This window comes from Oncorhynchus clarkii, chromosome 20 (assembly GCF_045791955.1).
Source record: "Oncorhynchus clarkii lewisi isolate Uvic-CL-2024 chromosome 20, UVic_Ocla_1.0, whole genome shotgun sequence".
Classification (NCBI taxonomy): domain Eukaryota; kingdom Metazoa; phylum Chordata; class Actinopteri; order Salmoniformes; family Salmonidae; genus Oncorhynchus; species Oncorhynchus clarkii.
This window is the reverse complement of record NC_092166.1, coordinates 45,206,478-45,216,954: the sequence shown is the minus strand read 5'-3', so window position 1 is coordinate 45,216,954 and position 10,477 is coordinate 45,206,478. Positions and strand designations below refer to the sequence as shown.

At 41.0% G+C, this 10,477-nt stretch overlaps 1 protein-coding gene across 1 annotated transcript; it reads left to right on the top strand.

Annotated features, from left to right (window-relative positions):
• Nucleotides 1-329: 329 nt before the first annotated feature.
• Nucleotides 330-3,984, top strand: LOC139377451 (cyclin-dependent kinase 5 activator 1-like). Its single transcript, XM_071120482.1, has 2 exons — nt 330-540; nt 2,795-3,984. Exon 2 carries the CDS (start codon nt 3,061-3,063, stop codon nt 3,967-3,969), a length of 909 nt encoding a protein of 302 aa, XP_070976583.1. The 5' UTR covers nt 330-540; nt 2,795-3,060; the 3' UTR covers nt 3,970-3,984.
• Nucleotides 3,985-10,477: the final 6,493 nt, after the last annotated feature.

The following is a 10,477-nucleotide window of genomic DNA, read 5'->3' as shown; positions in this document are numbered from 1 at the left end:
GAAATGTAGGTTATTGATAAACAAAAATATCTTTCATAACTGTGGATATTTATTTATTGGCTACTTTTCTTGTTTAATTAAAACAGTTGGGCTGCATGCTGAAAAATCCATTCATTGAGTGCAGCTTTGTTGTGATTGGACGGAGTTGCAAATTACAGCACCACGGACAGAGCTCGACCACTGCCTTTCTCCCTTTTTACACCAGGGAGCCAGTGGGAGTGCACTGCAACCCTTGAAAGCGCATCTCGCGGTGAGGACCAACAACACATCTTCATATCAGCATCCATTCCACAGTTGCCTACCATCGGCTGCGCACCAGAGACGGGCGATAACTAGGATATGTCAAGGCGTGCGATGCTTTTGCTTGATTAATGCCTTTTCTCTCCTTGGATTGTACTGTTTTTTTAATCTGCATTTTCCAAGATGGTTTGAGGTTTCACCTTGATGTGCACAATATCAAATGAATTGGCTACTACTGTTTAAGAAGCCATCACTGCAGTGCCATTATTTTTTCATTTACTGGAGGACAAATATCACACTGTAAGTAATGATTGTATAATTTGTCTAATATTGTAGCCTATTTCGAAGGATAACATACTGAATTATAAATGGTAAACATCAACATGTGAGAATAAGGCAACATCACTTGGGAAAATAGGCTAAACTGATAGATTTGGAGGTATCCTATATTTTTTTTGCAGGAAGCTTCCCATATGCACCATAATGAGGAGTCATGTCAAAAGGGTTTGTTGGAATTCCAAATTACTCAGCGTCGAGTTTGCGCCTTTATTAGGACGCGGACTCTCGATTTCAGAACCATGGACAGCAGCCGATCTACACAACCACATGTAACAGCCTTGAAACCAACGCTTGCAGCTAGACAAACTGTCTTTATATTTAAATTAACAAGTAAAATAGCCAAACATATGGGATTTTCTGACAAATCTTATAGCCTGCTTGAAATCAACTTAAAATATTTTTGTCGCAATCACTTTTTTGTTGTTTTGGTTATGGCTTAATCTTATCTCGTTGAAATGTTTCTCAGCGCACACGACTCCTCAACAATATAATATTATTATTAGGCTAGCCAATAGATGCAAAAGTTAAGAAACAGCGCATAGCAATAATTCGTTTATATAATTTTACAAACATCGTCTTCAATTCTCAATGATTTCGTAGGCTATAGCAAATGTGACCTTCACATAAAGGTGTTTACATTTCAGGCTTCCATTTTAAAACGGTACTACTGTATGAGCATGGATACATCCATCATTCGTTTGGCTTCGATCGAATTAAAGCATGTCCATGTATAATTCAAGAGGAATTGGATGTGTTGAGATCAATATAAAAGTTGAGTCAGTTGGACGGCTGTTTGATTTTTTTTTTAAATTAAAGGCATAGGGGCCCTTCGGATGTGTTTACTGTGGTTTACCATGCGGATAGTCGACAAGCAAGCAGTGTAGTTGCTAATCCAACTTGTTGTTGTTATTTGCTGTCAGAACTGCTGAGTGCTTTGCAGGCACCATAACATTCCCTGGTATATGCCTAGATTCACCCGTCTGTTTTTCATTTACCAAGTAAAAACAATACAGCTTAATTAGATCATTCAAATTGGACCACCGAGCACTTGTCGATATAAAATCTACTGTATACACCAGGCGTATTCCACCGAGGGCCCGCTGCCCCCTAAGGGTCATATTGTTTTTATGAATATCTCTATCAACAACAGAATAAACGAATTTTGAATTACATATCTACAGTAGAAAATAGTAAAATATCTTGTTTCTGATTATTTCTTTATTTCTCATCCTATTATTGAGGAAATTACATTTACTAGAGTATCTGACATAGGCTTTGAAAAAGCACCAGCGATTAGGCTTCCAGTGCCAGAGGTGTCATGCCCATAGGGGGCACATGCCCCCTCATATGTCCTGTTTTTAAAATGTTCAGATGTAAAATTAATTACTAAATCACTAGAATTACACAATTATTATGGCTCTAGATTGCAGGAAAAATGTTTCAGATGTTTAATATTAAAATCTGAATTCTCCAATCACCCCCACCTACTTTGTGCTCCCTCTAAAATAATAGGTGCATGACCGCCCTCAGTGCGGCATGTGCCGCTGGTAAGCTTTCTTGACTTGGACATACAATTTTCCAACACATGGCTAACCTTTGTTTAAAACCAGCTAAACAGCTGCTTTGAGTGAAAATGTGTTTGGAGTTACCTTTCTAGCTAAGTTGAGTTTACACTTCCTCTTCCAATTATAATGTGGGTAGGTCAAAACAAATATGTTTACCAAATCTATTCATTTAAAAAATGTGGATTTTTTTGCTAACGTATTATGGGGGTCCCTTGGTTGCCGGTTTGCCTGGGAGGGGGTCCATGCTTATGAAAGCATATCTGAATGTTATGGAAATTCCTGTGAATTATTAGAGCCAACCAAGATATCTCAACACAATAGCCTTCACAGCATCACTTATGACATGCTCCTTTTATAAGGACACAGACAGGTGATTTCAGGACCTTGGACAGCAGCCGACGTACACAACCAAAACAGAATGCAGCCAAACAATGCTTGCAGCCAAATAATCCATAATTATTTTCTATTAGGAAATATCTTTGCATTTATTTAATTATCACAATCAAGATAGGCCTATTTCATTCTCAACATCAAATACATTGTATATTGCTCACATTTATGAACACGCAATGAGTGGTAAAATATAGCTAATAGCTACTGTAGACATGCATTTAATTTTTGCTAACATTGAACCATTTTGTTTTCCACAGGCACTTTTGACCTAGCTGAGAAGGAGAGCCAAGTGCAAAGAGAGAATCTGCTCAGACCGACTCCTGATCCATCCAGTACGTACCTTCCTGTCAGGACAACAAGGACCTACTGTGGCATTAGATGCCTGAAAGGAACTGACGCTTGTAGCCAGGGTCTACCAGCTCAGAAGCATTGAGATCCTCAGGACCTCCCCTGCCATTCTCTCTGGTCGGTCATCCACTAACCTAGAGAGGCTAAGGCCCCTGGATATTGCTACTCAGTCACCATGGGAACCGTGCTGTCGCTCTCGCCCAGCTACAGGAAGGCGGCCCTCTGCGAAGATGGGCCAGCCACAGTGGGCCACTACGCGGCCGTTCAGAACAGCAAGAACGCCAAAGACAAGAACCTGAAGCGTCACTCGCTCATCAACGTTCTGCCATGGAAGCGGATCGTGGCTGTGTCGGCCAAGAAAAAAAGCTCAAAGAAGGTGCAGCCCAACGCTACATACCAGAACAATGTGACCCATTTCAACAACGAGAACCTGAAGAAGTCTCAGTCCTGCGCCAACCTGTCCACCTTCGCTCAGGACCAGAGCACCCCGGCCCTCGTCAAGAGCTCCAACAATGCCGCCTCGTCAGTCAAGAAGGCCCCCCTGACCAACTCTAATGCAGCCCCCGGCACGCCCAAGAGGGTGATCGTCCAGGCCTCCACCAGCGAGCTCCTGCGCTGCCTGGGTGAGTTCCTGTGCCGGCGCTGCTACCGACTGAAACACCTGCCCCCCACTGACCCGGTGCTGTGGCTGCGGAGCGTGGACCGCTCGCTGCTTCTTCAGGGTTGGCAAGATCAGGGGTTCATCACCCCGGCCAACGTGGTGTTTGTCTACATGCTGTGCCGCGATGTGGTCTCCTCTGAGGTGGCCAATGAGCACGAGTTGCAGGCCGTGCTGCTCACCTGCCTCTACCTGTCCTACTCATACATGGGCAATGAAATCTCCTACCCGCTCAAGCCCTTCCTGGTGGAGAGCTCCAAGGAGACCTTCTGGGACCGCTGCCTGTCCATAATCAACCTGATGAGCGCTAAGATGCTCCAGATCAACTCGGACCCGCACTATTTCACCCAGGTGTTTGCCGACCTAAAGAACGAAAGCCAGAAGGAGGAGGAGAGGAGCCGCTTGCTCATTGGTCTGGACCGGTGAGGGTCCCGGGGCTCAGGGAAGGGGAGGGAAACCAGGGAAGAGGGGCCTACACCAGTTTAGTATTTCAAAATGGGAGATTGGTTGAGGGAGTAGGAAGAGGGGAGTGGGGAGGGGAAGTTTTGATGGGAAGAGATTCATTTTTAGGGTTAATTTGGCTCAGATCTAGCCAAAACGTTTTAGATTATAAGCATGTTTGAGAGCTAACGGTACAACAGAAAGAGGGACAATGGAACGCCGTTTGATGAAAAAAATCTAACATTTTATGGTAAACAACTTATTTATCTCAAGTTTTCTGAAGACCAAACTAGTATTTTTCGAAGGAAAGAGAATTGCATTTTCACTTCACTTTTGACACCTAACAAAAATGCCAGACTCGGGTACATTCTCTGCTTATGCACATGTATAAATACATTTGAAAAATACAAAACCGACAATGGGGGGGGGAATAGAAAAGGAACACATCTACAGCTTTTAATGTGGAGAGGACTGAGGCTGCAGCACCCTACCAACTACCTGCTGTTTGTTCTGACTGTCTGAGATGCACTGCCTACAACGGGATGGTCAAGGGCCCTTGCGTGACTGGGCTAGTGTTCACATCAACAGACAAGCTGCAACGCTGGCTCTTTAGACTGAAGTGAAAACCCATGTACCCCCACTGCAAGGAAGGATATGGACTCGACAGTTCTGCTGCGGTGCAAACAGTATCTGATCTCAATGGAAAAGTGGGGGCATGGATGCTGGATTCATGTTGTTGTGGCTTTATTGTTTGTGACTTGGCTAGAGGGGTTTGGTGGAGAAAGATTGGTTCAGAAGGACTTGACAACAGGCCTGAATTGCATTGTGGGCTTTTTTTTTTTTTTTTACAACAAGACAATAGGACATACAACATCAAACACAAGGCTTGATTATCACACTTCATGTTAAGACCTACTTTATTTTCATCTCAGAAAAAAATTGATGTTTTACTCTTCAAATGCTCAAGCCCAGGGTGGTTTATTTATTGATTTTCTTAAAAAGCTTTTAATTTTTTAAATAAACTAATGCATGTGTACCATGCAATTCTTCTTGAATTTCTGACGACAATAATTACTTTACTTCTTTCCATTTGATCTGTAATTAAACCAACTGCATCTGCATTAGAGAATGCTGTGAGAAAAGTGAAAACTAGTTTATTTAGCTATGCTTGCTAAAATAGGCTATTTGTTTACCAAGGAATAATTGTGTATTTTTGTCTAAAGGTTGTATCTAAAAACACTTTGGAATGAAGGTCCATATTCTGCTAAAAGACATTTAACTTGAACAAATGTTTAGCTAGTGCCATATCTTTGATGAAAATCCTGTAGGTCTGAAAACACATCCACATGTTGAGCGATTGGGTGGATTTCCATCTTATAACTAACTCAATTGGTTATTTTGGCACATCCCATGTATTCAAAAGATCATGAATGAATGATAAATTGGTCTGTTTAAAAGAACCGGATGTGAAAGAGTGGGTTTTGTGAGTAACTGGTGAGCTTACCTTGGGAGTGAAGATCAAATGGTTGTTGCAGGGAATAAGCTATAGATTGACCCTAGATTAAAAACCAATAAAAAAAAAGTCTGACCATCGCCAAAGTAACTACCACATCAGAGAGACCTTGAGTAAAGACAAAGACCCTAGAACCCTAGACACAGAGCAATCCCAAACCCAACACACCACCCAGCTCCACATATCAACAAGACAACATAACCATCAGCCAATGGCAGGCCATTTCACTCAGTCACACCAGAGAATATGACAGGTAGCCTCCCCTGGAATAATCTCTCAATGCCAATATTAATCAAATCTAAGACAACAATTTATTCAGCTGGGGAGGAGATGAGATTAGGTTAAACTGTAGGTTATATCCAAGTTGACCTCCATGGAGATAATCAGGTTTTCAATCAGCTGAAGCCACTCTGAGAAATGGACGAGCATAGAGGGCAATAGGAACACCATGACAGCCATGACTACATCTACGTGAGAGCAAATGGAGCAGTCAAGATACATGGCTAACATTTCCATTGAATAACTGTAAAGGCTAGAAACGGGTAGAATGATAGTACCTCCATCTCCAATAACTAATAAGATAAAGGGAGCTGGTAGGTTTTTCTGTCAACCCCTGCTACAGTATATGTTGAGAGAGATGTGGAATTGAATCTACAATTTAACAGGAGTAAGTTGTCAATAGTATACATACACTAAACTGGACCTTGGGGGGAAAAAAATCAAAGAAATCAAAATAATAATTATGATAACAAGAGTATATGCCCGCTTTTCATCATCTAAACTGAGAAATGATGCATGCTTTGTTTCATAGTTGTTTCTCAAATTTCTTTCTGGAAATGCGAAATGGTTGACAGTCATAAGCAGACAATTCTTTTTTGTTGTGGTTTAAAAAAAATAATAATTAATGCTGAAAAAAAGGCTATTCTCTTTTCTCATGTGATGAAGGTTGTTCTTAGGGACTGTTGGTTGATATGATCATTTCTCTCCTCTGCTGTATCAGTTGGAGTCAAAGAGAAAAATGAATGGTGCAAGTGTACATGTGTTGTGGAGCAGTACTATGGCATTGTTCCTTGTCATGGGGAGATGAAATGCAATGGGAAATGGGTTGTTGGGTGTTGTGTGGTGCAATAGGGAGGGGACATGCACTTGACAGGCTACTGCTCTGGGGAAAAGGCAGGGCATATGGGGTCAAGGGTCAAAAGCAAGGGAATCTTGACCCTCTCGCCCCAACTCACTAAAATGTGCAATTTTTTCAATTGTATCACTGAGTAGTTGTTTGAAAAAGACTTGAAAAACCTTACAAAAAGAGAGAAAAAAGACGTGATAGTTAGAACATTTCTGTTGACTTTTTCTGTATCTTGTTACGTACTTTGTAGAACAAAAAAGAAACAGTGTTAAAGAACTTCAAAAGGGTATTTCATTGACTGCATGTGTGCCGAGTGTGTGAGTGTGTGTGTGAGAGTTTATTTGTACAGAAGAATGTGTGAAGTTTGTTTTCTTATAACCAATAGGAAGTGGAAAAAGAGGATACTCTACACTGATAGGCTACTAGTTATTTTGAAAAAGCCTTTGCTGTAATTGAACCTTTTCCAGTTTGTTTCTGCTTACTTTAATTTATTTTTGTACTGTGATGGAAAATAAAATGCACTGCTCATGATGCACAAATGAGTGGTGTCTTCATCTGCAGTTGGACCCTTCAGTGATATAATCACATACTTTTCACTTTGTTTACTAGACCCCACAATGGCCCATATATCATTTAAGAGTTGCCAGGGTTATGCATTTAAAAAGAGACTAATCCGTGGAATTAAATCCATTAAATAATAATTTGAAGATTACAATGACATATATCCCCAATTTAGAGGAGAATCCATCTAGTTACACCTGTACATACTGTAAGATGAGACAAATAATACATTATTTTTGAATCATCGTATCATAAAGTCAATGACCATTCAATCTGCCTCCATTTGTTTTCCATTGGCCATATGGGGTAAATCAAAGTCGATATAATCAAAGAGTATGAAAGATGACTTAGTCTCTAACCTGCTCTCCCACACCTCCCACCCACTTTAGTCCATCAGGAGGCTAGTGATGCCTCTGTTGAGATAGCTCTCATTGACAGGGAAGTGGTGATGCCGTCATCCTGACCTGACTGCAGGATGCTTTAGCTGTCGGATTAGCATCCTCGGAAACAGCTGCCAGGTTAGCAGGCAGATTAGCATCCTGGGAAACAGCTGGTAGGTTAGCAGGCGGATTAGCATCCTGGGAAACAGCTGCCAGGTGAGCAGGCGGATTAGCATCCTGGGAAACAGCTGGTAGGTTAGCAGGCGGATTAGCATCCTGGGAAACAGCTGGTAGGTTAGCAGGCGGATTAGCATCCTGGGAAACAGCTGGTAGGTTAGCAGGCGGATTAGCATCCTGGAAAACAGCTGATAGGTTAGCAGGCGGATTAGCATCCTGGGAAACAGCTGCTTGGTTAGCAGGCGGATTAGCATCCTGGGACACAGCTGCTTGGTTAGCAGGCGGATTAGCGTGGTTTGGCTCCCCATATTACCGACAGCACAGAGACAACAGCTGGGAGAAGGAGAAAACATCATAGACTAGCCTACATACCAGCAGACCTTGAAGCATGTGTTTTCCTGGTTGTAAACACAAATTCACACACACAGACACACACTAGGTGAGCAACATCAAATGTCCTATGTCAACTAAAGAGTCATTCCACTGGAACAAATATGTTTATTAATTAAATGATTCAATCAAATAACAATCACTGTGGGTCCTTGTATATTTAACCCTAACCCTTCAGATTTGGTCCAAACACTCATTCATTATCAATATATATATATATATATATATATATATATATATATATATATATATATATATATATATATATATACACAGTGCCTTGCGAAAGTATTCGGCCCCCTTGAACTTTGCGACCTTTTGCCACATTTCAGGCTTCAAACATAAAGATATAAAACTGTATTTTTTTGTGAAGAATCAACAACAGTCATGAAGTGGAACGACATTTATTGGATATTTCAAACTTTTTTAACAAATCAAAAACTGAAAAATTGGGCGTGCAAAATTATTCAGCCCCTTTACTTTCAGTGCAGCAAACTCTCTCCAGAAGTTCAGTGAGGATCTCTGAATGATCCAATGTTGACCTAAATGACTAATGATGATAAATACAATCCACCTGTGTGTAATCAAGTCTCCGTATAAATGCACCTGCACTGTGATAGTCTCAGAGGTCCGTTAAAAGCGCAGAGAGCATCATGAAGAACAAGGAACACACCAGGCAGGTCCGAGATACTGTTGTGAAGAAGTTTAAAGCTGGATTTGGATACAAAAAGATTTCCCAAGCTTTAAACATCCCAAGGAGCACTGTGCAAGCGATAATATTGAAATGGAAGGAGTATCAGACCACTGCAAATCTACCAAGACCTGGCCGTCCCTCTAAACTTTCAGCTCATACAAGGAGAAGACTGATCAGAGATGCAGCCAAGAGGCCCATGATCACTCTGGATGAACTGCAGAGATCTACAGCTGAGGTGGGAGACTCTGTCCATAGGACAACAATCAGTCGTATATTGCACAAATCTGGCCTTTATGGAAGAGTGGCAAGAAGAAAGCCATTTCTTAAAGATATCCATAAAAAGTGTTGTTTAAAGTTTGCCACAAGCCACCTGGGAGACACACCAAACATGTGGAAGAAGGTGCTCTGGTCAGATGAAACCAAAATTGAACTTTTTGGCAACAATGCAAAATGTTATGTTTGGCGTAAAAGCAACACAGCTGAACACACCATCCCCACTGTCAAACATGGTGGTGGCAGCATCATGGTTTGGGCCTGCTTTTCTTCAGCAGGGACAGGGAAGATGGTTAAAATTGATGGGAAGATGGATGGAGCCAAATACAGGACCATTCTGAAAGAAAACCTAATGGAGTCTGCAAAAGACCTGAGACTGGGACGGAGATTTGTCTTCCAACAAGACAATGATCCAAAACATAAAGCAAAATCTACAATGGAATGGTTCAAAAATAAACATATCCAGGTGTTAGAATGGCCAAGTCAAAGTCCAGACCTGAACCCAATCGAGAATCTGTGGAAAGAACTGAAAACTGCTGTTCACAAATGCTCTCCATCCAACCTCACTGAGCTCGAGCTGTTTTGCAAGGAGGAATGGGAAAAAATTTCAGTCTCTCGATGTGCAAAACTGATAGAGACATACCCCAAGCGACTTACAGCTGTAATCGCAGCAAAAGGTGGCGCTACAAAGTATTAACTTAAGGGGGCTGAATAATTTTGCACGCCCAATTTTTCAGTTTTTGATTTGTTAAAAAAGTTTGAAATATCCAATAAATGTCGTTCCACTTCATGATTGTGTCCCACTTGTTGTTGATTCTTCACAAAAAAAATACAGTTTTATATCTTTATGTCTGAAGCCTGAAATGTGGCAAAAGGTCGCAAAGTTCAAGGGGGGCGAATACTTTCGCAAGGCACTGTATGTATATATATATATATATACACACACACACACACACACGAGAGAGAGACAGATATTACACAAATACACAAAATATTAAATTAGGCAAATAGTTTGATCAGCAAATGAATCTATATATATATATATGGTGTATTGAATATATTGAAGGAAATTAGAACATATATACAGTGAGGGAAAAAAGTATTTGATCTCCTGCTGATTTTGTACGTTTGCCCATTGACAAAGAAATTATCAGTCTATAATTTTAATGGTAGGTTTATTTGAACAGTGATAGAGACAGAATAACATCAAAAAAATCCAGAAAAACGCATGTCAAAAATGATTAGCATTTTAATGAGGGAAATAACTACTTGAACCCTCTGCAAAACATGACTTAGTAATTGGTGGCAAAACCCTTGTTGGCAATCACAGAGAGGTCAGACGTTTCTTGTAGTTGGCCACCAGATTTACACACATCTCA

Excerpts from the sequence above, each read along its gene's own strand:
- LOC139377451 (XM_071120482.1), top strand. The coding sequence starts at position 3,061 with ATGGGAACCGTGCTGTCGCTCTCGCCCAGCTACAGGAAGGCGGCCCTC.